The sequence below is a fragment of the Grus americana genome, chromosome Z (genome assembly GCF_028858705.1).
Source record: "Grus americana isolate bGruAme1 chromosome Z, bGruAme1.mat, whole genome shotgun sequence".
NCBI classification, from domain to species: domain Eukaryota; kingdom Metazoa; phylum Chordata; class Aves; order Gruiformes; family Gruidae; genus Grus; species Grus americana.
In genome coordinates, this window is record NC_072891.1 from 79,402,925 (window position 1) to 79,429,626 (window position 26,702).

General features: G+C 40.6%; 2 protein-coding genes across 5 annotated transcripts in view; both read left to right on the top strand.

Moving 5' to 3' along the window:
* The first annotated feature begins 755 nt into the window (after positions 1-755).
* On the top strand, positions 756-13,791 carry CCDC125 (coiled-coil domain containing 125). 4 transcript variants are annotated; one of them, XM_054809831.1, is made up of 12 exons: positions 756-846; positions 1,175-1,558; positions 2,880-2,938; positions 4,312-4,398; positions 5,295-5,372; positions 6,091-6,176; positions 8,228-8,310; positions 9,801-9,916; positions 10,482-10,589; positions 11,632-11,803; positions 13,159-13,292; positions 13,422-13,791. In XM_054809831.1, exons 2-12 carry the CDS (start codon positions 1,288-1,290, stop codon positions 13,755-13,757), a joined length of 1,530 nt encoding a protein of 509 aa, XP_054665806.1. In that variant the 5' UTR covers positions 756-846; positions 1,175-1,287; the 3' UTR covers positions 13,758-13,791. The 4 variants fall into 4 exon arrangements, with proteins under 4 accessions (XP_054665806.1, XP_054665807.1, XP_054665804.1 ...); XM_054809832.1 differs by lacking the exon at positions 756-846 and having other exon boundaries at positions 1,017-1,558; positions 13,422-13,460; positions 13,613-13,752; XM_054809829.1 differs by lacking the exon at positions 756-846 and having other exon boundaries at positions 1,017-1,558; positions 13,422-13,757.
* A 478-nt stretch (positions 13,792-14,269) lies between these two features.
* Positions 14,270-26,702, top strand: part of ZFYVE16 (zinc finger FYVE-type containing 16) — a 31,029-nt gene continuing 18,596 nt past the window's right edge. The window contains exons 1-3 of the mRNA XM_054809527.1: positions 14,270-14,507; positions 22,874-22,982; positions 23,170-25,346. Of these exons, the coding sequence (XP_054665502.1) occupies positions 22,913-22,982; positions 23,170-25,346 (2,247 nt within the window). The 5' untranslated portion in view covers positions 14,270-14,507; positions 22,874-22,912. The remainder of the gene's footprint in view (positions 14,508-22,873; positions 22,983-23,169; positions 25,347-26,702) is intronic.

Sequence of the window (26,702 nt, forward strand, 5' to 3'; positions counted from 1 at the left end):
GGTGGATGGTGATCTCTGGTGTGTGTGTCTGGCCACCACCAGTTTTTGGGAATCATAGAATTAGAATGGTTTGGGTTGGAAGGGACTTCAAAGACCATCTAGTTCCAACCCCCCTCCACTAGCCCAGGTTGCCCAAAGCCCCATCCAACCTGGCCTTGAACACTGCCAGGGAGCCAGGGGCAGCCACAGCTTCTCTGGGCAACCTGTGCCAGTGCCTCACCACCCTCACAGTAAAGAGTGTAAATTTGTTCCTAATACCTAATCTAAATCTACCCACCTTCATGTTAAGGCCATTACACCTTGTCCTATCACTCCATGCCCTTGTAAACAGTCCCTCTCCAGCTTTCCTGTAGGCTCCCTTCAGATACTGAAATGATATGGCCCTGATATGGCCTCCCCGGAGCCTTCTCTTCTCCAGGCTGAACAACCCCAACTCTCTCAGCCTGTCCTCACAGGAGAGGTGCTCCAGCCCTCTGATCAGCTTCGTGGCCCTCCTCTGGACTTGCTGCAACAGCTCCGTGTCTTTCTTGTACTGGGGACCCCAGAGCTGGACGTAGTACTCCAGGGGGGGTCTCACCGGAGCGGAGTAGAGGGGCAGAATCACATCAATGCTTTGAATGACTACGTTTTGTAAAGTAAAAACACGTTTCTAAAAGCTGCTTGGGATTTTTGTAAATGCTGCTGTGGTTGGGGAGCGGGGGGAGCTTTAGGCAGACAGCCGCGCTTGTCGCTGGGTCTCTGCGCTCCGAGCAGCCTCCCGGGGAGCTGTTGGCTCGCTTTCCGGTGCCGGGCGTGGGACGTGGTGCTCCCGGGGCGGGACCGGCAGCGCCGAGGCCGGGCGGGCAGGTGGGTCGGGGGCTCCGGGCGGGGGGGCCGGGACCGGGAGGGGCGGCAGGGGGCGGGGGTCCGCGGGCGGGCAGGAGCGTGGGGATATGGCGGGGGGGTGGTCACCGAGGCGCTGCCACCCTTGCCCTACCACCGCAGCTTCCTTGCCTCCGGCAGACCCGTCCGCAGCCGGAGGTTTCACTGCTTTAATGTGTTACCGTGCGGCGGGAGCGATGTCGTGTGGGCAGCCCGAACCGGTACTGGAAGCGGCCATGCACCAAGATCTCCGGATTTTTCACTTTAATATTGTTTTGTTGCTTTAATTACGGAGTTTTTATGTTTTTTCTAGCTAAAATACCTGTTGCTTTGGGGGAGGCACTGCTCATATTGCCAGTAAGTGAAGTGCCCTCAATCACAACCCCCCCCCGCCCTAAACCTAAAACCCAAGCCCAGGAGGAGAAGATGGAGGAAGCAGAAGAGGATGACATGACATGTGGAGACTTGGGAAATGGACTTGGGAGAAGACCTGGAGGTGTTTATGAAGGGGAAAATTTACAAAACTCCTCTTCATTTAGATCTAGGAAGGGGTCTGGAAAGGTCTGCAGTTCTCTCTTTTCAGCAAGGAGAGTGGAAGAAAGTGATGCTGCAGCTCTTCCCATTTCCGAAAGAAACAGTTTCTACAACGGATCATCCAAAAAGCCTGTTGCTAGTTCCACACGACAAAATAGCTGCGGTAAGAGTAATTTAGAAGTTAATTATTCAGTATGAGAAAAAAATCTCTGTCGACAAAACCGAGCAGTTCAGTTGCTTAACAAGGTGTCATCAAGTTTAACTGAAATCGTTTGCCAGAACACTTCAAAATCTCTTAAGGGTTCCACAAAGTGCGTGCCTGCTGGGATCCAGCGCGGCCTGGCAGATTAGTTGGCACAGCAGATAAATCCGCTGTCACAAGAGGAGATGCTCAGGGCCATCGGGCCAGCAGAGCAGTCTCTGTTCCTAGATCTTCCTCCCAAAACATTTAACAGCGGAATTGCTTTTCAGTGAATGATGCCGTGGCCCTGCTTAGTGTAGAATGGCCATTTTTAAAGTGTCTAGTTTCGCATTTGAAAGTGACATTTCCCGACGAGCATCCTGCAGTGGGGACAGCATTGTTTTTCTGTCAATACACCTATGAAGTTGAATTGCTTGGGTTCCTGGTTTGTTTAAGTGTGTCTTCCCAGAGATTTTATCTAAAGCTTATGGCTAAATCTTCAAAATCCTGTTTGCTATTTAGTTGAAATTTGTAAATTCGCCTAGTTCTGAGGTTAAGCAGTTGTTTTTAGAACCTGCACATCTCTGTTGTCCCGGTGTTTGCATTCATTTTTTTGTGAAGACAACACTGCGGTAAATAAAATCAAATATAGGCAGTGCTGTTCAGTACACTTTAGCTGCTCTGCCTTTCATTTGTAGCCACTTTTAGTATTTTGACTGAAGTATTTCAGTATAACTTGCTTATTTCTCTCCTTTAGAACAAGCTGCCACTATTACCTACACACACCACGATAAGCTAAGACATGTATTTAAAAAAAAACCAGTACCAATAGTAACCACTTGCTTAGAGGAATATTGGACTTTGTGGGATACTCCACATCTTTGTCTCTTGAAAATTGCCCCTACTTCTAAATAGTGCTAGCTATTGCTGTGTTGAGTTTGATTGTTGAAAAGTTACAATCTGAAAAGAATCTAAAAAATGAAATTAGTTTTTTAATCAAGATGGAAATGTTATTGTGTTGGGTTTTCTTCAAAGGAAAATATAAAATAATTGTCCTTATTTTAGGCCTCTCTACAACTGACCTTTTTTTCCCATTTCACTTCTTTAACTGTGAAACAATGTGTTTGAGCTTAGTATTTATGTATTTCTTAAATCTGTTTATTAGCTCCAGAAGAAAAAAACGCCACAAAGATGAAAATTCACCTCTGCATGTTACCTGTTTTCAGGGTAAAGCAAATTCTCACATTTTCTTTTGTAAATGTTATAGTAACTTATTGTTTATTATCTCATATCAATCCTACAGAGTCTAATGCTGAAATGTCAAATGAAGAACTAAAGCAACGACTTCAGGAAGCTCTAGAGGTTAGTAACTGTGCTGAGTGTTGCTGCTCTTGAAATCTGCATTTCCTTTTAATGTAGCAAACTAAAGCACACTGTTAGATTAGCTGAAGATCTTGGCATGTCCAGAGTCTTGGGTGGATTCAGGTTCCTGAAATTAGAGCGGTAGTTGGCGGCCTCACTAAATTTTATGCCAGGAAATCAGAGTGTGAGGTGCAGTTTATACTCTGGACTTTTTTTTTTTTTTTCAGGGGACAAGTTTGTTTAAAGATGTAGAGAATATTAAAAGGATTGTACTCCTTTTCCAGCAGGTTTTCTTTTTTAATTAAGCTTCAGGGCCTGAAAACCTGCAGTTCTCACAGAATCATCTTTGCGTTTTTAATCTGCATTTTTGTTGAAAGGTAGTTAACTCCTACATTTTAATTTTACTGTGGTTAAATGTATTGATGTGTTGGCATCAGTCCAGGCAGAAAGAGCAGGATGTTCTCAGCTCTAAAAATATGCACTTCACCTGCACTGTGTTCTTTAACTTCTCGATAGCCTAATGATAGGTCATTTTCAAGTTGTCTTAGCATGAACAACCTTCAGTGCACAGCAAGTTAACATGTCAAGGAACCTTACTCATTTTTCATTAGATAAAACTGGTAAATTGCCACTGCTCCCAAATACGAATTCATTATCAATTGCTGAAGTAATAGAAGTGGAAGAACTAGAAAAAAAAGTTTTGTATGACCACAAGTGAACCAGAATGACCTACAGAGGGGATAAGAAGAGATAAGTATACAAAGCAGTAAATTCTCCTTTAAATCTTGGAAATTGAAAAACTGCTTTCTTCTGAAGGGGGGAATGTTGCTTGCAGACATGACTGGTATGTACCTGGAGCGGGCATCTGTTTTGTTGTTGTTTTGTTCTGGACAAGTAGTGGGTTTGATCTAACAGTCCTAACATGATAGTCACACTATAAAGTATGGATATTTTGTATAAAATATTTATAGTACATCATATTAATAGAGCATTTATATTTTAGTATATATTTGTAATATTTACCACTGCATATATAAGAAAACTGTATTCTGTTCTGCTTACTTATATCAAAGGTCCAGACCTATATTGATATATATAACTTCTTTAGCAAGGCAGAACTGCAGTGGTTTATTTTCCAAATACATTGGAAGAGAAAAATAATTACAAGTATTCTTCTTTAAGGATTTTGTGGTAGCATGCACTGTTAACGTTTCTTCATTGCAAGCAAGCTATTAGTCAGAAAAGAATCATATAGGGTAGAAACAGGAGAAGATTGGTTTTTTGAAGAGGGCAAATTTACATTGCTGTTATAGTTGAGTTTTAACAGGATTACCTTGGCTTTTACTCAGTGTACCTATTTTATTTTGCTTCAGGAAGTTGAAATTTTGAAAGTTGAGCTTGAAGCATCTCAAAGACAGCTTGAAGGAAAAGATGAAGCCCTAAGAATTCTGCAGAGCATGGTAGGAGTTGTTCAGAAATCGTTTGGGTACTTAGCAGTAAAGGAAGGAGAACAGAAGAAATCTTCCTGCCACTCCTCATCAAAACCCCCCAAACCTTAAGTTCTTCTCAGGGCTATAATTTAAAGCATCGAGTCTGCAAGTGTCTACAGACTTGACTTCTATGATTTACTACTTTTTCTGCATGGAATTATTTTGGTTATTTAGGAAGACTCTACTGTTGTAGCAAATTCTCATAATTTTATCTTTGAGGATCCTTAAGGATTTATCCATTTAACTTACAGAATATGGCCGTTTTTTCAGTCCTTTAAATTACAGATTTTGCCCGTGCTTGAAATTCTGCTGCAAAGCACAGATACTTTCAGTTGACTGCTCCATCTGTTGTCTTAGAAGGCAGTATGCGTTAAATGTTAGGTCAGTCTTTTGTTCACAGTTTTTAATATTTTTATTTGCTATCACAATGAATTATGTTTAAATCAGTTTCCTAGTTTTTAGCCTACTTGCATAACACATTTATAGTTCTGCAGTTTCTACCCACAGACATTCGTAGTAAGTTACACCTGGATCAAAGTGTAAGTATGTTATAACCAAGTTTTTTAAGAGCTGATTTTGTGGACAAGCCCTGAAGAAGACATGATCTCATTTTAATTGATGCTACATTTTTCAACAGAAAAGATTATAGGGTTGAAACACAAGTTGTTATGCAACATAGCTATTTAGTGCTTTGAAATTAGAACCCACTGGGACTTACAAGCAAGTTGCTAGTGTTTGTAATTCTGCACATTACTGTTTAACTACGAATGTGAACTTCTCTTGATGTAAAACTGAAAATTTTGCTGAAGACAAATTAAGCAAACTTAATTACAGGTTTTGACAGAGTTGTGCTTTTTTTTTTGCAGGCAGTATTTAATAAAGCCACTAGTCATACAAAAGCAATGCTTCAAAAAACTGAGGAAGAAAAGAGAACTTTAGAAAAGGTAAGGGTACATGTTTCCTTCACACCTGTGCAAAAACACAAAAGTCCATTGCTATTAATAAGGGGTTATCAGACGGTTTATTTAAATCAGTACTAATCTGCCATTAGTTCCAGCGTTTTTTTTAAAGTATTCTGATTCCTTTTTAGTAGTAAGGGAAAATGTTAACATATCACTCTTTTGATCTAGATGTTTTATGCTATAGTGCCTACAAATAATACCTGAAAGTTACTAGAGTTCTTTCTGTACTTTCCGTTGGTCTTTGTTGTAACTGTCACATTCATTCATAGTAAGTTGCATTATTTCTTAGTTATGAAGCTGGAACTCCCCAACAAGTTTAAGAAATGGGTGCCAAATTTTCATAGGGAAGAGGAGGAGGAGGAAGGTGGCATTGACCTACCTTGTTAAAGTCAGTTTTATGCTTTGTTTCTCTTCCTATGTGACCTTTCCACAGAACAGTAAGGGGACAGGGAAACGTGACAGCACAGGTTTGTTTTTGTCACAAGCCACTACAAGCATTAGTTCATGCAACATGGTCTGGAATCCATAGATCAGCGATGCAGAAACTTTTTTGTGTCTGGCAGCAAATGTATTTTTAACAGTATCATAGATTGTTATCATCTTTGGTCTGCCAGTGCCAAAATCAGCACCAGCAGTTCCTCTTCTTCCTTTCAGTGGGAGGCTTGTAATGAACTGCTGCAGGTTTGTTTTGTTTCCACAGGAAATCAATATTTTGCAATGGGAAATTGAATTTGATCAGGATAGATTTAAAAACATAGAAGACACATGGACAGAAAAATATGACAGGTATTTGACTTACACTGTGTATCTTTGAGGGTTTTTTTTAATTGCATTGAATGCTATATGTCATCTTTCTTGTGTTCCAAGTTTGCTTCATCGGGTTTTCTGGGGTTTTCCTAATTTCCTTCCAGATTTGGGAAGATTTATTTAATTTTCATGCTAGTCACATCTGTATTTTTCAATTCAAACTACTAAAATTACTAAGTCTTAATTCTTTAGTGTGTTTATAGGCTAGCTTTGCTAGGCTGAGTTTTTGTTTTCGCCCTATTACACTATTATGTTAGCCAACTGGAGCCAGACTGTCCTTATTTACTTTAAATGTAAATGAGCCATAGAAAATAATGGTATGTGCATGCATGTAGAAATATCATTTGCTGGTTAATCATTGCTTTATTTTCTTGCATTGTAGGTATAAGCATACATACAGGTAAAATGGAATGCTTTGGAGAGAGGCTGATCAACTGGTTCTTTGTTTAAATAAGAGTTACTCTGGATGGACAGCAGATGTGGTTAGGCAAGCAGAAGATGCCAGAGGCACTAAACTAATAATGCAATAACAGACCTTGAAAAATGTGACCAGCAGGCTCGCTTACTTAAATGTAGAAATGATATCTCTGCAGTCTACCCGTAACAGTTATACAATTATTTCAGCAGAGGTTTTTACTTAACATTTTCAAACTTTGACTCAAAGAATAAGCCAAAAGTTTACAAACTATTAATTTGTAAGAAGAGTTTTGTTAAGATATTGTGTCTTGTTCACCTGTTAACTTAGTTACACTTGTCAAGGGATATCTCTTGAAAAACCCTTTGGCTTTCCTGACTTAGGAGATTGGAAGTGCAGCCGGGTAGTTAGAAGCATCAAAACTAGTGTTAAATGTTGAAAGCTAGAGACATGGCTTCAGAAAACTGTGAGCCAGGAGCTCAGTCTGCTTTGCAAAAAAGTTTTCTGATACCTAAGACAGCAGGATGAGAAGAATATGTATTTCCATTTGTTTGTTCAAGTGAAATAATTCAGGCTACTATTTAGTTTTAAACAAAACCATGAATTTACAGTATGCTGCATTTACTGACAGCTGAAGGGATCCACCAAATAAATTGTATTGCTTTAACATTTAGGACTTTAGATTGCCACTTTTCTATTCAAGAAGGAAATACTTAAATACTGCAAGGAAAAAGGCATTATAAATGCATATTGTATGTTCTCAGGTTGCAATGCTTGAAAGTACAGCTGTTCTGTACAGCATTAAGACTACAGGAAGTTTACATTCTAAAATTCAGACCAGAGCCATTTTGTCACATGTCCAATAACAATTTTGTTCTTTCAAGGAAGTAAGAGATTTCTAGAAAGTGTTTCAGAGTTCATAATTACAAATTTCTTTGAGTTTCTAATGGTAATGTGGGACTTAAACTCACCTCCTGTTAAACTCTGAAGTTGTTGGCACCATCTACTTGTATTATTTATTTTTTTTAACATTCACTTGAGCATACGTGGACACCTTCAAATTGGTTGTGTGAGGGTGTGGTTTCATGAACAAGGTGAGCCTGTTTGAACAGCACATGCTATCTGGGTTGCAGATAAACCTCTGTACAAGTGCAGAGATTCGGGTTTTGCTCCCTGTGGAGCCACCTGCAGCCCGGATAACGAGGGGTGACTCCGCAGAAGGCAGCCTGGCATCGCCTGCTTTCTTAGGCGTGGTTCAGTACCAGTCAGACCAAGCCTACACAGGTTGTTAGGAGTAACAGAAGTTAGTTAGGAGTAGTGTTAGGTTGCCTATTGGCCCCTAGCTAGCAGATTTGGATCTAACAACATACTACATATTACTGGTACAGATACTGTTATTTACATAGTGAGGAAATTGCTTGTATAATGCTGCATGCATAATACCTTGTCAAACTGAATACTCAGCTCTTTCCAGTTTTGATTTTTTTCTTCAAACTTTTCAGTAATGCTAATTTTAATTTGTAGACATATTAGGTACAATGTTTTAACTTGCTAATTTTGTTTTTCATTTTAATTTTTTTTTTAAGATAATACAGCCTTTTTCTATCTTCTGCAGGATATATTGTGAAAATGCAGCTCTTAAGGAAGCACTGAAACTGAGAACAGAAGAAGTTAAAACACTTAAAGCTGAAAATGCAAGTAAGCCACCAACAGCTATTCCTCTTAATATGCTGTTTCTCAGGACTAACTCAGGATTTAGCAATGAAGGAAGCTTTCTGTTGGGATAAGTGTCATATTACTGGCAGCTGATATTAGTGGATATGCAGAAACCCTCTTTAAACAAACTGTGTTTGTTTTCTTCTCACATTGTCACTTGAACTGAAAAAAAACTATGAAATGATAGGAAAAGTCAGGTATGCATACCTTAAAGAGTAGGTCCGGTGTGAAAGAAGTACACCTATCTTATCTCACTGGCCTGGTGACACCCTGGGTGTGGAGGGGAACAACCAGTCCCTGCTCCAAGTTACGTCCTGGAAGGAGGGAACAGCAGCCAGGGGAGACACTGACTGATCCTGCTACAACGGCAATCCGTCAGAGACACTCACTTGTAACGTAGCACTTAAAGATTCCCGTAGCACAAATTCTGAGGTATTCAGCTTGTCAGCTTTCTAGTGGAGCTTTTCAAACTGCAGGTTCTGCAGGCGTCTCAAGCAAGATGGCTCAAGCCTCCTTCCCTTACTTTTGGTTTCCAAAAAGCTTTAAAATAGCTGACATACATCATTATTTTCCCAATATTGTGCTATTCTAAAAGAGCAGCTGCATTAGTTGTAAGTGTACAAAGAAATGAGCCCTTAGTACTGAGGCAGCATAATACAGGAGATGGTATCTCTGTGTCGTGGTTTTGCCCCAGCCGGCAGCTCAGCCCCATGCAGCCGCTCATTCACTCCCTCCCTGGGGCAATGGAGGAGAGAATCGGGAGGGTAAAAGTGAGAAAACCCACGGGCTGAGATAAAGACAGTTTAATAGGTAAAGCAAAAGCCGCACACACAAGCAAAGCAAACCAAGGAATTCATTCACCATTGCCCACGGGCAGGCAAGTGTTCAGCCATCTCCAGGAAAGCAGGGTTCTGTCACGCGTAAGGGTGACTTGGGGAGACAAACGCCATCACTCCGAATATTCCCCCCTTCCTTCCTCTTCCCCCAGCTTTATATGCTGAGCATGACGTCACATGGTGTGGAATATCCCTGTGGTCATTGGGGTCAGCTGTCCCGGCTGTGTCCCCTCCCAACTCCTTGTGCACCCCCAGCCCACTCGCTGGTGGGGTGGTGTGAGGAGCAGAAAAGGCCTCAGCTCTGTGTGAGCACTGCTCAGCAGGAACGGAAACATCCCGGTGTTACCAACACTGTTCCCAGCACAAATCCAAACCAGAGCCCCGTACTAGCAATGACGAAGAAAATTAAGTCTATCCCAGCCAAAACCAGCACAGTCTGTAAGTGGGTCATCAGCTCTAGGAAAACACAGAAGGAAAGACAACTGGGATCTCAGTTTCTAGATCTACGTAGTCTCATCACATTCCCAAACTGATGCTTAAACTACAGAACCGTTTAATTTGGGTGTAATTAAACCCAGAAATTGAGAAGTCAGAGCAGCAGACTTTTTAATCACTTTCCTTGTTTTTATTTCATAGTCCTGAATCAGCAGTGCTTGGAATTTCTTGCAATGCTAGATGTGAAACAACAGAAAATTGTTCAGGAAAACATGTCCTTGAATAAAAGTGACATTACAGATTTTACAGGTCTTGAAGTAAGTATGACTTGTATGTTTTTCAAAATGGCTGGTTCAAAGGTATGCTTATATTCAAAATACGTAGATAAATTTTGCTTACTGATTAACTGTTTCTTTGGACCCATTTTTAGCTAATGACAATACACCCTTGCATGCCTGTTAATTAGATTTCTAATGTGTGGTGCATCATGATTCCTATCTTGCAAAGAGTAGACAGAAGGAGCATCAGGCTTTTACAAGCCAGCATGCTTATTTTTTTGTTCCTAGCATCTTAATTCTTAACTCCTATGCCTACTGCTTTACTTTATTGAGTGAAAAAACATTCTCATGAGGTCTGCAGGGAGTAGCATATGCATGCCGACAATTTTTGCCTTTAGGTTATGTTGTAGAAAAAATACGTTTCACGCGTGTAGTTGTGAGTCAAAAGAAATCATGCCTAAATCTTTTGTACCTTGCTTCCCCCGACCCTTATACTCCCTTTGTAGTTTCAGGATGGGGTTTTTTTGCTGGTCACCCAGCATCTCTTGGATTGTATTGTGTATGCAGATAGATATTTAACTGGTGGTTTGTTTTGGACTTTAAGCTGGCAGTTCTTGGAGCCTGCACCTGCAACACTTCTGGAGGGCAACCTTGTCCCTGCGCTAAAATGGCAGCTGTAACTCGAAAGCAGCTCCTTCAGCTCAAGCAAGAGGTAACGCTGCTTAGCTTAGATACGAACAAGCAGAGGGGTCCTTGTGTTCAAAAGCAAATAAAGCCAGAAACACTGTACTGCAGCTTATGCAAACTAATGTGTCTTAAAACAAGAATGCTTCTCAGAAGTAATGTTTGTTTGTTTGTAATACTTGTAATGCTCTAACTTTTGCTGATATGAAACTGTAATTATGGTATCAGATTTACTAGTAAAAAAAAAAAATCTCATTCTTTTTATTTCCATGCATATTTTTTAAGCTAAAAATATGTATACGCTCAAAGTGTATACACTCTGTAAATGTATATGCAGTGTGAGTGTGGACTACCACTGACAGGGATGACTCCCCTTTCCCTTCCTCCATGGCAGTGCATTGCACACCTCCCTTGCATTGACATCAGCACTCACAAGCCCACTCACCCAGCTAGGTCAGCAAGCTGATCTTGCTGAAAACTCTATATTTACATCATAGTTAAATTGATAACGTAATTTTCAAGCTTTTACGGTTTTAATTTAGTGAAATCCTATAGTTTTAGATAAAATATTTTTTCTTCTACTTTGTATTTGACTCTGCAAATGTGGTAACCATCCTCGTGGTCCCACTGCAGAAGTTCCATCTGACTTACTGGTTTTGAAAGTAAGTACTGTCATGTCCCTTTCATACCAAAGTTGTTATCCCTGGCATAGATACCATTCTTTTGCTCCTGTTGGTCCTGGCCCAACTGGCATGGGACATTGATGCTCTCCTCAAGCTCTTCTCATGCAGAGATAAATAGGCACTGCTGCCAACATGTCTGTGTAGATGGGTGCTGGTGTGTGCACGTGTAGAAGAGGAAGGGTAAGAACCTCAATACATGTTTCAAAATTTATTTTTTAATGTGGCAAGAAGGCACTTAGTTTGGTTTCTACTACCTCAATTGCATTTATTTAAAAGTTGTCTGTGTTAATGGCTTATGTCTGTCTCTTAACATACATTTTAAATCTGTTACTGCTTCCAAATTGCTTAATATTCAAAATATTCAAATTTTCTTTGAATTAAAACCAGATGGAAAATCTGAAGAAGAGTAAAGATGAAGCTTATGTAATGGCAGATGCCTTCAGAATTGCATTTGAGCAGCAGCTAATGCAGAGGAAGGACCAAGCCCTGAGGCTTGCAGAAGTGATAAAGATTAAGAAGGAAACGAAATTTATAAACTGGAGACGTCTGAAAGACGATGGTAAATTGGCACGCTATACCTCTGTAATGGTTGACTAGAAAAGAAGTTAGCTGACAAGCGGCACAGGCAGACCTTATTGTATTAAATATATGGTTGTGGTTTAACTGCTGACTGAGGCTTCTGAAGAGTCAAGAAAAAAGGAACAAAGTTATGTCAAAACTGTAAATAAGTTAAATAGTGTTTCATGTAGTTGAAGAATTTCTACTGGAAGTTTTGCATGTGTAGGGTAGGGTGTCTGTGTATATGTGGAATATGTAAGTACTACTGTAGGACATCAGAGCTACCAGTTTAGGCTTTTTAATGCAGCCCTTTTTTACTGCACATTCATGAACTGTATTATCTGAGTAAAAACATGCTTGAATAAATAAGCTGTTATCCAGGACGACAGTAACATTCTGGATATTACAGATGTTTATTATGAAAACACCACAAAAAAGCTAACATCTGGCAAGTTTAACCTGGCCATTTTAGATGCTATCAGCAATTTAATGTGCTGTAAGTATTTTTTCAAATGATCTCTATATAAGAGTTAGGGATGGAGGAGAAATGCAAAAAATATATACTGAGCTTTCACTGAAATACTGAATTTTATTTTCTATGTGTATCTACATCAGTATTTATTACTCTTCTTACACTTCATGTGGTCATCTGTGAGTTACAAAGCACTATGTAAAAGAGGGAAAATTCTTATTATCCTTTTCTTCCTTAAGAGAAAGGATAAGGAGAAATATTTAAGTGCTTATGTCATGGTCAAAACCATAGCAGAATTTAGGAATGGCTCTTCAACATACATTTGTGTTAGTCATTGACCTGAATGTACCAGGCTTAGAAGTTTGGTGGGTCTTTTAAATTCCTTGAGTGCCCTCGGGATGTAATGCTGAAACAGCATAGACCTTGAATATCTGTTTCACCTATACCGACATCATTGTTTCCAATCTATATCCTGATACATACGTTTCGTGATTTTAATGTATTTTAATCTTTTTAGAAATCTTAGAAACTTTTAAACAGTTTATGTCAAAGAATCTTTTTTTCAGGCTACCTACTGTTTAAAAACAAATTACCATGAGTTATTGTTTAAGTAGAGTGTCAAAGTGTTTTCCATACAGCAAAAAGAACTTTATTTTCAGTTTGCCCATATATAGGATGAAAAGTCTATTTGGCCTTTAAGCCATGTAAGGATGGTGCTGCATGCAGGTAGCCTGCCGTGTTACGTGCAATGGGAGAAGCTGTAGCTCGCATTGCCCTTTTAGAGGAGGTGGTTCAGAATCCAGTTTTGCACATGCCCATTTTATTCCAAAGTAGTTTTCTCCTCCTAAGCAAGTCCACAGTTCTTGTACTTATGTTTTCCTTAGGACGTGTCAAGTTACAAGGGAACAAGAACAGTCTGGGTCAAAAGCTAGCAGGCCTGCTGTCATCCCATGTGGACTGTAGGAAGGTTGAAGAGCTGGACAATCCTCATGAAATCCTGAAGATGTTAATAGATTTGGTTAGTATTTTGTTGAACTATTCATCCTGAGTCCTTAGGGGAGCAAATATAACCGTTGATTTACATAGAATGCCTTGTTCTTATCTCATAAACTAGTTTCTTTTCTTTCTCTTTTAAATAAATATACAGGTAAACGACAAAGAGGAGGCTCTGGCTCATCAAAGAAAGGTTAGTTACATGCTAGCTCGTGCAATGGAGATGAAGGAGGATGTTTTGGAACAGGATAGTGGAAGTGGCATGCTGGGGAGTCATCAGTACAAAGCCCAAGGGTTATGGGGCCCCATACACGCCTGCCGCCAAAACCTCTGTTCTCCAAACAGCGTTTCTCCAGTTCCCAGTGCAAAACCAGTTGAAAATACAGTAAAAGTGCTTCGAAAATCACGCTCCTGGCCACCCGAGACTACACACTATGAAGAAAGTAATCCACGAGTCAAATCAGACAAAACTGTAGTCATCTCTATATAGCCACACACTGGAATAAATTTATTTTGGAAAAAAAGCTCTTGTGGAAATGCCTAAAAACGTGCTGTGATTACATCACTGGGTGCCAGACTAGGACAGTGCATTAGCTGATAGTGTGTTTAATGATATGTAATAGCACAGTAACTATTGCTTTGCCCGATTTAATTAATTTAAAAGTAATTTCCAAACAAGATGAAGCAGCTGTCAGTTGCCTGAACACTCACTGTTGCCTACCCCTTCCCTTACTCCATATTGCCTGGTGACGAGACTGACGGAGTAAGAGTCACGTCACCGCAGAGGGTGACGTTAAGAGAAAAGGTGAGGGCCAGAGCACGAGCTGCCCACGCCGACATCCCCGCGCGGGGGCGGGGGGGGGAGGAGGGCGTGGCGTAGCGGCGCCCTCTGCCGGCGGGGCGAGGGAGGGCGCGTGGAGGGACCGCATCCGTCACACCGCTGGCTCCACCCCCCCCCCCCCCCCGGCGGAGCGCGGCCTCTGCGCAGACGCGGGAACGGGAATCGGCGACGCCGGGAATCGGCAGGGCCCCGCCACGCATGCGCGGGGAGGCGGCTGAGCACACAAACAAGGGGCGCTGCCGTCGCTGTTCGCAGCCGCCGGCGGGGGGAGGGGCTGCCTTTGAGGTGAACCGCCGGCGGCGGGGGTGTCGCCGTCCGTCCCCCACCCCACAGCAGGAGCGCGGCCTCCTCTGGGTCGTGCGCTCGTGCGCGTCCCCCTCGCCCGGCGGCCCGGGAGGGGTGAGGATGTGGGTACGGGGCTGGCGGGAGCCGCGGTAGGACCGAGGCGCGGAGAGGGACTGGCGGCCCGACGGCGGTCACGGGTCTCTTGCCGCCGCACGGCGTCCTTCCGCCGGCAGCCGCGGCCTCCCGGGCCGCCCTCCCTCGCGGGGAGCCCGGGGCTGCCTGCAGAACTGCGAGGCGGGTGGCGGCCGGCGCCTCCCGAGGCTCTTGGCCGGGGCTGCGCGGCGGGGTCGGGGAGGCTGAGCCGGGGCAGAGGCAAGAGCCGCTGGGGCCTGGGGCGCCCGGGGTCACGGAGCGCTTCACGGACGGGATTTCTTCGGAGGCGCTCGGCGCGGTCCTAACCTCTGTCTCCTGTCCGTGTGTCTCCTGCTAACAAGGCTAACGGCCTTGTCTTGGCGCTTCCCTTGCCGCGGTCAGCTCTGTTTTGTGGGTGCTAGCTACCTTTGTCGTACATGATCTGGTATAGACGCATATCTGGATTGAGCAAAGCGTCTAAAGCTGGCATTCGGCGCTGAAGCTTATTCCAGGCCTGAAGAAGGGCTTGTGTACTTTAGAACTAGTAAGGCTGCTGTTAGTCAGAGAAACTTTGTGCAGTAAGGATTGTACAGTCTCAGTAGCATCAGCGAATGCACTCTTTGGAAGTGGAAGATGGTGATGAAACAAGAACAAATTGTGGTTTTTTTGCATACAGTTTGCTGCTTGCACACTGTAGCAGCTAACTGCGTAGTACTCTTACAACACTTCATGCTGTGTTGCACATATTAGATTGTTTAGGTGGATTAATTGCCCCTAGAGATTTAGAGATATTAGTGATGTTTTTCCTTACTTCTGTTCTATTTATTTTGAAATAGGGTACAGAGTATAATGGACATGCTTACACCATACACTTACAGGTATTTAATGTTTTAAGACATGCTTCTGGATAAACTAGGAAACATTCTCAGCCTGTATTTAAATACAAGCTCTAATGGCAGAAAACTAGTTATTAGTACATTTGGGAGAAATGAGTAGAGCACAGAAAAGGATCCAGTTGACTGCTAGTACCAGATGTTGTTAGTGTCTAGTGCTGTATTGCTGAGTTGTCTAATACAAATATCTGGTTATTAATAATGCAAATTGGAGAAGGTGAGAATATTGAGAGAACACTGATTTCCGCTGAGGAGTGATCTTTCGGACCTGATGTAATAATCATATTCCCGTGACTCATTTTCTAATGCTGAGTAATAAGTGCTGATACAATTAATGGTGATGGCACTGTGGGCGGTATGAGAGAGATGCGTTTGTTCAATTGAGGAAGTGGATTCTTCAGCTGTGGGCCTGGCTGCCGATGGTACCGCTGATGTGTTGGAGCACTGTGGAAAATCAGTAATTGTTGACAGTTTTTTCTGTGATAGCGTGAATGATATTATCCTCTGCAGTGGATGAATTAAAGGAAAATCTTCAGGGGCGTAAGTTGAAGTCTAGGGTAGAATTGTCTGGTGTTGGTCACAGCATCATAATGCTGTTGATAAGAGTTTTCTTCTGAAGAAGAAATTGTGTTCAACTAACAATGTTGCTCTTTAAGCAAGGCAGTTTGGTTGTGTTTGTTTTGTGGGGGTTTTTTTTGCAGTGTACCATGTAAGCTTTTCCTTATGTGTCTGAAACCTTCTGTAACTTCTATGTTCAACCCCTGATTAATCTACTAAATTGCAGTGGCTGCTGCCACTGCAGTTTTGGGATTGGATAATATGTTGTCTTGCTCAGCAAGAATAATTTTAGCTTTTATTTGACAACATATAAGTTTTTCACAAAGCATTTTCTCAGTTGTAATGAACTTCCCTGTTAAGTTCATTGCTGATGAACTCCATGGGCAGTTGTATCCTTAATTTTGTTTTTGTCTGTAGGCCCTCAAGCCTATGGGTAGGTGTATGGTGTGGGGATATTGGCGGGAGGACAGGGGATGCAAGAGGGAGAAAGCCGGTAATACCATAAAGGTGGGGTAAGCAGCATACTGGCTTCATGTAGTAGTTTCCTTCACTGTGAGCTTAGATAGTTCTCAATGGTTGCATTTCTATCAGGGGCTTTGTTCTAGTTATGGTAGTTGCTGGGTGGTAAGCTGGAAAAAAAACTACTTAAATCCTTCTGTGAGAATAAAAGTTGAGTGTAGCTTTCTGTTCAGACTAAAGGTAACGATTAAACACAATGATGGAGTTTAAGTAATGTGCCTTTGCAGTGAGCAAAAAGACTTTCACGATAACCTAAAATTAAGGGCAATTTTGTGCGTCTTTATCTTAAGCCTGATCTTGTGTTGGTTTAGCATGCTCCATCTAATAGCAAGCCTAGATTCTGCAGTGGTAATTAGCTGTGATTAGCTGCAGATCTGGTAATGCCTATATATATTAGCACTACAGAGAGTGCTTTTTAGGGATTCTTAAACATCAAAAGGCTGCTTGTCATCAGAGATTAAACTGGTTAGTTGTTAGTAATTAACTTACTCATTTTATTTTACAAGTTATCACCACTGAAAACTACTAACTACCTCCATTTAGAGAGACTGTATTTGAAATAAAATTGACAGTCTGTGCTGTAATTTGGCCGTTCTCTATTCTAGCAGACTTGTGTTATCTTCTCCTTTAAATAAGAGTGTGTTGAGAAGTCCCTAGTAGAATGTTGGTTTCAAACCCTGGAATATATGCCTGTTAAATTAGAAGTGATTTATAAAGAGTATAAAAGAGGTGGCCTGTAAAGTGGTTTTTTAATGCACTGACAAGCTTGCACTCATTGCACAGGCGTCCAGATCACATTATTTACTTTCCTTAGGTAGCAGTTTTTATGTAGAAGAGTTATAGCCTCTGCTTCTTAAGATACTGTCTTTACGCAGTATTAGGAGTTTGCCAGAGACAAAGCCTTATCTGACTGGGCAAATAACATAAGAAAAGCTTTGAGGCCTCTTGGAGGCCTCAGAAGGTAAAAAAGGGCATTTGACCAGGTGTTGACGTGACCTAAATATTAATAGTTCCTGATCCTTCCAGAGGTTGCTGCAGAATAGCTCACTTCAATCCTGTTCACGTCAGCTGTTCTAGGTATTGGGTTCCCAAGTTCACCATGGTGACTGCTGCCTGGCATAGCAATTGAGTGGCATTAGTTTTCCACTAAATAAACTTGAGCGAGATAATAAAGAATGCTGGTCTTGAAATCAGGGCACAAGTAAAAGCTTAGAAAGATAAGAGGCTTAAGGTGAGCTTGCTTAGAAACATACCAAATGTTTACCTAGAGAAGTATGCTTTTTTTGTAGTACATCAACAAAAAGTATTATTCTGTCTTGAAGCTGAAGGATATTCACTTGACAAAATGAAGAGTTGACTGTTAACCTGAAAAAAATTGATCTTTGCCAACCCATGTACTTGGAAACTCTTGTGTTCTGTTCTTCAAGTGAGATTGGCTGCCGGTTAAGGAAGTGAGATGTACATAAGGACAAATGGTGTGATGAGAATTGATGACCCGTAACAATGTAAAATGTTCGGAATGTGACCTGTTTCTATCCATTAATGTGTCATCTTCCGTGTTTTCCTGGCTGAAGTAGTAGTAAGAGAGCACCCAAGCACTTCTCTTGACGTCAAGCCCTGTAGTTTACTGATACACTACAGTCAAATGTCTTAAGAAAATAACAGACCTAAGTAGCTCAATTCAGCACAGTAATCTGTGAAAGTAAATGTCTAAAACTATGAACTAAGTTACCTGAGTTAGCCATAACTGTGTTACCTGATGTAAACTTGACTTTTTGAAATAAAACTTTATTGGATCTTGCTCTTAAACTGAGTTTTACAATATTAGATATTAGCTGTTATCACTATACTGTGGTCATCTTATGCTTTGATTATTTTTCTCCCTTTTTGAGAAGGACTAGTATTTTATCTTCACGTCTCCTCACACATAAATATTTAACTTGATATGAAAGCATATGGTCTTTGACAGTGATTTAAACATTTTTTTAAAACTTAAAACTTTCTATTTTGAAAAAAATAAAATGGAGCAGGTGAGAGCCTCAAGTTGTATGTCTCACTGCACTAACTACAGAGAACTAATGCCTCAGATACAGTTACGAACATTGTGGTTTAGTAGTTTAATTAAAAAAATATATTCATTTGAGAACCAACTTGAAGAGAGTCTAGTGAGTGTATTCAAAGCTCTGGGAAACATGTTCAGAAGACAGCAATTGATGCTGTTTAGTCAACAAAGGTCCATGCCTTTGTGTAAGAGGTGACAGCAGCAAAGAGGGCACTGACTCATATCCTGAAGGTGTCTGCTAGCATGCAGATTAAGCTTCCTTGTGCTTTTCTTTCTGGTGGTGATTCCTTCCAGGTCATGCATTGCCCCTTCTGGTTTGCTGGCATACTTTTTTCCTTACATCTATATGAGGATCTTGTCTGGATGAAAAATAACTAAGGAAAAGCTCTGTTTTACCTTGGTGAGTTCCTGCTCTGTTCACAATGTCACTGAACAGTTGTTAAATTGGCATGATGTAAGGAGTGGTAAAGGGACAAGCCATTTACACAACTGTTCCTCTAAAACCTGCAGTGGAAAGATTTTCGTGCATAAGCAGCTGTAGTCTGCTCTTCCATACCCAGAACTCTTCCTATGTGTGCACGTGCTTTCCTTGCCCATACAAAACAATTCTTTCCCTCTCCATCTCAGTTGCTTTTTCTTAATGGTTTTATAAGACTAGGGCTGGGGAGATGGTGGGTGTTTCTTCTACTGAGACTTCTACCCACTTAAAAAAAGAGAGTGGCAGTACTGCTGGTTTCAGATTGTTAGAAGTACAGTTCTTAAAAGAATATGTTCAGAACAAATGCAATTGGCTAAAACAAATGAGTCCTACATAGTTCTTTTGCTCAGGGAAACAAGCAGCCATTTAATAAAAACATGTCTCTAGAGCTTTTTCTTAGCTTCTAATCCATTCTTTGTTTAATGTAAACATTGGGATTGGTTGTAGGCAAGTCTAGGGAGCAAAACATACAACTCGGTCTTGTTGCTGAAAGATGATTTGAAATGTAAGAAAACTTAAGGCTTTTACAATTCTTTAATAATGCAAATACATGGATTCAGGACAGAGAGGTGGGAGAGAGATAAGATAAGGAGTTATTGCTTGTCTACTGTGGTAGGGTTTTTTGTTTTCCTTGGAGGCCTCTTTCAGAAAAGCTGAAAGTGTGTGAAACACCTCAAGAAAGAGTAGCAAAATTACAGGAATAATATGCTAGTTATTCAAAGTTACGTTGTTAAAAATGCTTTACTAACTCAAATGGGACCATTTTATTTCAAAGCTGTGTAGATTTAACTAAATGTGACAACATTATTGGCTTCATAGACTGAGGTATCACAGTTTTCTGAGCTCTCTGTAGAAATGATTTAATCTGTATTAAATAGATATAAATATTTGCCTGTGATTTAGGTTCTACAGTTCTTTGCATTGAGTTGTTTCCTTTTTCAGAGAGGTCAATGGGCCAACAGTGTACAGTGCAAATACATCCTTCTAATCTACCTATCTAGCATTATAATCTAATAACTCATACATGCTTAATTCAGAATTTGTCTTGTGCCACTCAAGAGTGTAAAATAATGGGTAATCTCTAGGTCTTTTTAAGTATACAATAAAGATAGCTGAAAAGATTACTTGCCTCTTTTCGATACATTTTTTGAAATACACAAAATTTTTTTTATAAGAGATTCTAGGGTCATTGAGATACCTGAACAAAACTAATTTCAGAGGATATCTTTAAGTCTAATTTATTCATGACAGATGTTTGTTTGCTTCATTAACAATTAGGTTTTTAAAAAAAATTGCTGATTTAAAAAATACTCAATTTTAATTGCAGTAAATTGGGAGCTTAACTTGCAGGGCTATAACTGCAAACAGTATTTTGTGTAGATAATTAAGAGTGAAGCAGCCAGATTCACAGATCCTTGCACTTGCCAGGACCTTGTGCTAGGTTAGTGTTTCTTTCACTTTGGAGAGCTGTTTTGGTGGAGAAACAAGCAAAAAACCTAACTTTGTTCTCCTTCTAAAGTACATGACTTTCTGTCTTTTTAGTTCTTTGACCTGTTTTTTTGTGGGATGAGATGAGAGTTGGTGCCAGTACAAACGAAGACTTGGCAAATGTGTGGCTGCAGAGTGGTAAGAGGCCTTGGACCACCATTCCTTTTGGTCACAGCTGTTAGTGTGCACATGAGTTGTAACTTAAGTGGTATCTGAGTGGTAAGGTGGTATAATGAATCCCTACAGAGAATAAAAATCAGCATTATGTACTTCTTGATCCCCAGTTTTCTCATAATCCTTCAATATTTCTAGTTCATATGATCGGCTTGACTAATTTTTCACCGTCGGTTTTGTTGCTGTCCATAAATGCATGCTTTAAGGATGGGATCTCTAATATCTCTTAATGAATTGACAAAAGCTGCTAATCTTGTAAGGTTCTTAACTGAAATAATGTCCATTTCAAGTTGTACTCTCCCACTTGCTAGGAGGTTGGGAAATGAGATGATTGTTCTAGGCAAGAACTGTATTCAAATGAGTGTAATAGAAACAGCAGTAAGTATGCACTTGTTGTTACTTGATGCTCATTAGATAGCTGTGTGGGACTTGAAGTACGGTTCAGCGTGCTAAGACCGTAGCAGTGACAAATTCATGGCCATGGATATCAATACAGTGCTATATTCAGATTGTTTATTTTTTGCTTATATATGGATATAAAGTACTACATGATATTGTGATGTATACTGTTTGTTTCACTTTTTTTATGCTTTGCAAGTCTCTATTTACATTACAAATCTTAAAAAAGTTGTCATATGCATATTAATGTGGTAGTAAGTGAACGCACCTGATCTGAATCATTCGGTGACAGGAAACCTTACACTTCAGTGAAGTAAGGCAAGCATAGAATCTAGATCTGTAGCTGCAGGGTGGCGTAAGTGATATGGGAGGATTTAAGTATTTCTTCAGGCTGTAACCTTTGAGAAGAGACAGTACTAGATGGTCAAAGTACATTGAATGGGGTAGCGTGTGAAGTCAGACAGTGCAGATAGTCAATGCACTGATAAGAGCAGAAGGAAAACTAGACAGACCTCCACAGGTGTGGTTTCCAGACATTACACTAAAGGGATCTGAGTCCCTTCACTTTACCTAAGAGCAGTATAAATAACGTCTTGATTATATAAGCAATTGCACCATATGGATGTTCAGACATGAAAAAGATGTGGAATTAGAAAGGAAGTCAGAGTGACAAAAAAGCCTAACATTGAGTGGCTGGAAATCTTCATTTAAAAAAAAAGGGGGGGGGGTGTTTTGCAATAGTGAATGTGATTAATAAATTGCTTTCTGGAGAGTTGGTAAGTCTCTGAAAAAGAGATATTTTTTAATAATTTTGTTTGGGTCTCAGAGAAAGTTAATGGGTTTTGTGCTTTGAGTAGAATAGAGATGATGAGCTGAATTACCATGATGGATTTTCTTCTTTTTCCGCTGGCCTTGGAGGAAGGCTGAAGAGGGGGATTTAAAGGCAGCTCGTTGATTACCATGGGGGAGGAATACTGACCTCAACCTGCTTAAATGCATTGCAGCTCTGTGTTAAGATGACTGTCTCGTACTTCAGTGCTTCAGCTGGTTATCTGCTTTATAGTTCCTGATGTATTTTAGGGTTTAGCCTGTGTTTAGTCTTATGTGAAACATTTGGTCGTAGCTGAAAAAAGTAAATTCAGATTGATTGGTTGTATAGCTGGGGAACTAAGAGAATCTGTTTAAGTCTCATATTCACATGCTCAGTATTGAACTGGTTGTCAGAGTTGAACTCCTAAAGGAAACTTTTTTTACTGCTGGCACTTCTGTCAACAGAAGGGTACTTTTTATGCTTCCTACTGAAGTTTAAAGCATGAAGTGTCTGGGATTATGTAGGCATCATTTATTTAAACAGTTCACTTGTGTTGCAAGGGTAATGATGGCCTATTTTGGTTTTTTGCCTGTGAACTGTGTAGCATAAACTGCATAGGGAGTCAGACAAGAAGATCCTAGTATGCCTTCTGGTTTTAAACTTCTGATACTATAATGACATAGTATATGCTTTCAAATGCATTTGGTTTTAATAAGGCAGCCTCAACTTCCTGATTTTTAGGTGAATTTTTGAGTGTATTGTGCATAGTGTACTGAGTATACTGTAGAGCATGTTCACAGTACATGGAGGCTGACAGTCTGCAGCCCTGTTCATACTTTTATTTACATGAAGAGAGAAGAAAGTGTTATTAAAAATATACTTCATAGAAGTTTTCTTCTACTAATAACACTTTGACTTTGTAAACAGCAAAATGCTGTGAATGAAATGCTGTATTTTTCTTTTTAGGTTTAAGAAGGCTAAAGCTTCACTAGAACTGTAATTAGAATGGACAGTTACTTTAAAGCTGCACTCTGTGACTTGGACAAACTACTTGATGAATTTGAACAGAATACAGGTTAGTTCCTGCGCTGCCTTGTTCTCCAGCATAATAATATTGGTCAAATGATTTACTGTGGAATTTGAAAGTAACATATGCCAAGTTAAAGCTTGTATTAATAAATAAATCGGATTTAGAGGGAGTAAACTGTGGAAAGAGAGGAGTTTTATAAACTTTGCTTTTGATCTCTTTTTGCTTAAAATAGATGAATATGACTGCTACAGAGCACCTCAAAATCCATATGACTCGAAACACCATTCGCTTTCTTCGGTTCTGGATTGCTTACAACATGTATACCCAACACCAAAACTGCAAGAGGATGCTAATAGTTGTACTTCATCAGAAGAAATCTCTCTAGCTGCCCACACTGGAACAAGTGAAGTGCTTCCGAGTTATTCACCACAAAATGAGAAGAGCGTTGCTGGACCTGATCTTCTGTCCACTGTGGACAGTGGTTCCTTAAATGAAATTCAGGCTTCAAACCTGGGAAGGTGTGGTATACCTGTGTGTGATCTTGTTAATGACACAGGTAACATAATCCACTCAGTGACTACTCATGAAGATACTCAAAATTTGCAACCACGTGACTTCCAGTACAGTGAAGGTTTGATTGGCTTTGGTGTATCCTGCATGCCTGTTGCTACTTATGTGTCATCAGCAGGTTGCAGTGGTGTTTCAGGTACAGAGCAGACTGATGGGGACTCAATGCTACAAGATTCAGGACACCTTAAAACAGAGGAGGTTAATCATTTAGCTTTAAAATCACACAGTAATGCTACAGCAAAGATCTTGGATCCATGCGATGATCAACACAGGACGGAATCTTTAAAGTGCAGTGAAGTATTTGATCAGCTTGAACAAACTGCTTGCCTTAATACTGCCTGTGTCCCTGTAACATCACAGAATTTGAATGTGTACAGTCCCAAAGATGACAAAGCATATGAAGAATTGCCTTGCGAACCACAAGATGAAAATGGATGCTCTGCAGTAAACAAAGAGATGTATGGAACGAATGACATAGAAAAGGCAGACTCAAAAGGTGAGAGTAATGTTGAATCCATGCCTTCAGATCTGCCAAAGAGGCCTCAATTGCACAAAAGCCATGAAGCATTACCTGGAAATTGTGTTTTACCAGACTCATGTCAAACAACTAAAGTAGAATTGGAAAAAAAAATCACAGAATACGATGTAGGTAGTGAAGTAATTAAGAGCAATGAAATACTCAACAGTGTTTCAACTTCGTGTATTTCAGTTGAGGATGTCCAGACCTCACTGTCATGTCTTCCACTTCCTGTATCTATCAGTGGTTCAGTAGTTGTAACAGAAGAAAAAGTTAATCCTCTACCTCAAAATGAAATGACAGAGGTTATTAGTGATATTTTAACTGTTCACGATGGAAAGTCTAAAAGTGATCACTCTGGTAGTGAATCCTGTGAAAATACTGACTTGCATGAACACAAAGGAGATACAGTTAAAATCAATGAAAGTATTGTGGAAAAAAGTACAGATGGAGAGGAGTATGATACTGAGAATATAATTGATGACAGTGATTCTCAGCAAATCAAAATTTTTCCTTCTGCTTTTCTGGAATATGAAGCTGAGCCATATGGTGTTGGTATAGACCCTTATTACAATGAAAGTATGAGCCCTGTTATGGCTGACTTTACTGTTGAGGAGAATATTATTAAAAGTGATACTCTAATAAGTGATGCCGAGCTTGATGATTTCTTGTATGGACAAAGTCTTCAGTCCAATGTGTTGAGCTCTTCAGACAATGATAGTAACTTAATGGAAGCTGATGCAGATGCAGGGAATTCAACAAATGTGAATGACCTGGATCCCACAGAGGTCACTGAAGAACATACGCAAGCAAAACTAGAGGAGATAACTAGCATTAATAGTAGTCTTAAAGCATCTCTTGCTGCCAGTGAGTCAGTATCTGTAACAAAAGAGAATGCATCTCGTATTCAGGATCTGACTGAGAGTGGTAGTGAAGCACTAGTTTCTAATGTTTGTACTGAAGGTGCAAGACCAAAGCAGTTGCTTGGCCTTTCCCAAGGAGCTGTTGGTCAGAGACAACTGAATAAAACAGATGTACTTGAGAGACAAAACCAGGAAGCCAGTTCTGCTGCCCCAGAAGCTCTATTCTCAGGCACCAGCGTAAATGTTGGTAAAAATTCTGAACCTGTACACTCTGTGGAAAGCAGCTCTGAAGCTGGAGGAAATCAGACACCTGAAAACATAGAATCACTTAAAATACCTGCAACTCTCTCATGGAAACAACCGTTGTGGGTTCCTGATTCAGAGGCACCCAACTGCATGAAATGCCAAGTCAAGTTCACGTTTACAAAAAGACGACATCACTGTCGTGCATGCGGAAAGGTGAGTTACTGGAGAGGGGTTCCATGTTGCTGAAAGCAAATGAATTCTGATTTAGGGATAACCAAACTACAGAAGGGAGAGACTATTGTTCCTGCTCTTTGAGTACACATTGTGGGGTTTGTCTATTATCTGAAAGTTTTTTCATGAGAGATGAAGATAACAGGCTTGAATATTAGGCTGAAGAGGATTTAGAATCAAACAAGTGTATCTCTTGGAAGAGTTTTGTAATTGCTGTGCAATTGTATACCAGTGGCTTCCAGCTATGATCTTAAAAATAAAAAAAAATTAAGTCCAATTTTAGCTATTTTGTGGGCACCTGGCCTTGTGTAATTAGAGCCACTCACAGCAAAAAATTTCAGGTGCTGCTCTGTTTGATACCTGAATCTGAGACAACATTGGCAAGAGCTGAGCGTGTAGCTGTGTAATGTGGGCATTCCTGGCCATGTGTGGAAGGTTGGTTTGTAGAAATCTAAGGATTGCTTTGGTCCAACAGAAATACCTGCCAAATTTCAAAAGCTTATGGTATGGGTAGATTGTGGTGTAGTTCTGGGGAACAGGATAGGAAGAACCCCTGATCAAAAGCAGACTCGACACGCTTTGTAGCGTGACCCAAATTGCAGAGCTCTTGAGATTCATAATCATAGCATTGTAGAATGGTTTGTGTTGGAAGGGACCTTTAAAGATCATCTAGTTCCAGCTTCCCCTGTCATGAGCAGGGACACTCTCCACAAGACCAGGTTGCCCAAAGCCCCATCCAACCTGGCCTTGAACACTTCTAGGGAGGGGGCATCCACAACTTCTCTGGGCAACCTGTTCCAGTGCCTCACCACCCTCACAGGGAAGAATTTCTTCCCTACATCTGTTTGAAATCTGCCCTCTTTCAGTTTAAAACTATTGCCCCGTCCTGATGCTACAGGGCCTGGTCGAAAGTCTCTCGCCATCCGTCTTATAAGCCCCCTTTATATATTGAAAGATTGCAATAACTTGTCCCCAGAGGCTTCTGTTCTCCGGGCTGAACAATCCCAACTCTCTCAGGCCGTCTCCATAGGAGAGGTGGTCCAGCCCTTTGATGTCTTTGTGGCCTCCTCTGGACTCACTCCAACAGCTCCATGTCTGTCTTATGCTGGGGACCCCAGAGCTGGACACAGTAAAAGCCTTTTTAGTCCAGTACTTTCCCTTCTCTCCAAACAAATGTATTGTAAGATATATAAGCTAAAGCTCCTTTTCTCCTTCCCTGCTTCCAAAAATTCGTATGTATACTTTGTATGATACAAACTGTCTTAGTAAAATGAATAAATAATAGGAACTTAATTCAGGAAATACTGGAATTTTGCCTGTAATATTCGATCTTCTTCT

Excerpts from the sequence above, each read along its gene's own strand:
- CCDC125 (XM_054809829.1), top strand. The coding sequence starts at position 1,162 with ATGTTTTTTCTAGCTAAAATACCTGTTGCTTTGGGGGAGGCACTGCTC. Across the intron at positions 4,399-5,294 it reads TAAGAATTCTGCAGAGCATG|GCAGTATTTAATAAAGCCAC; the intron begins GTAGGAGTTGTT and ends TTTTTTTTGCAG. Across the intron at positions 9,917-10,481 it reads CAGATTTTACAGGTCTTGAA|CTGGCAGTTCTTGGAGCCTG; the intron begins GTAAGTATGACT and ends TTGGACTTTAAG.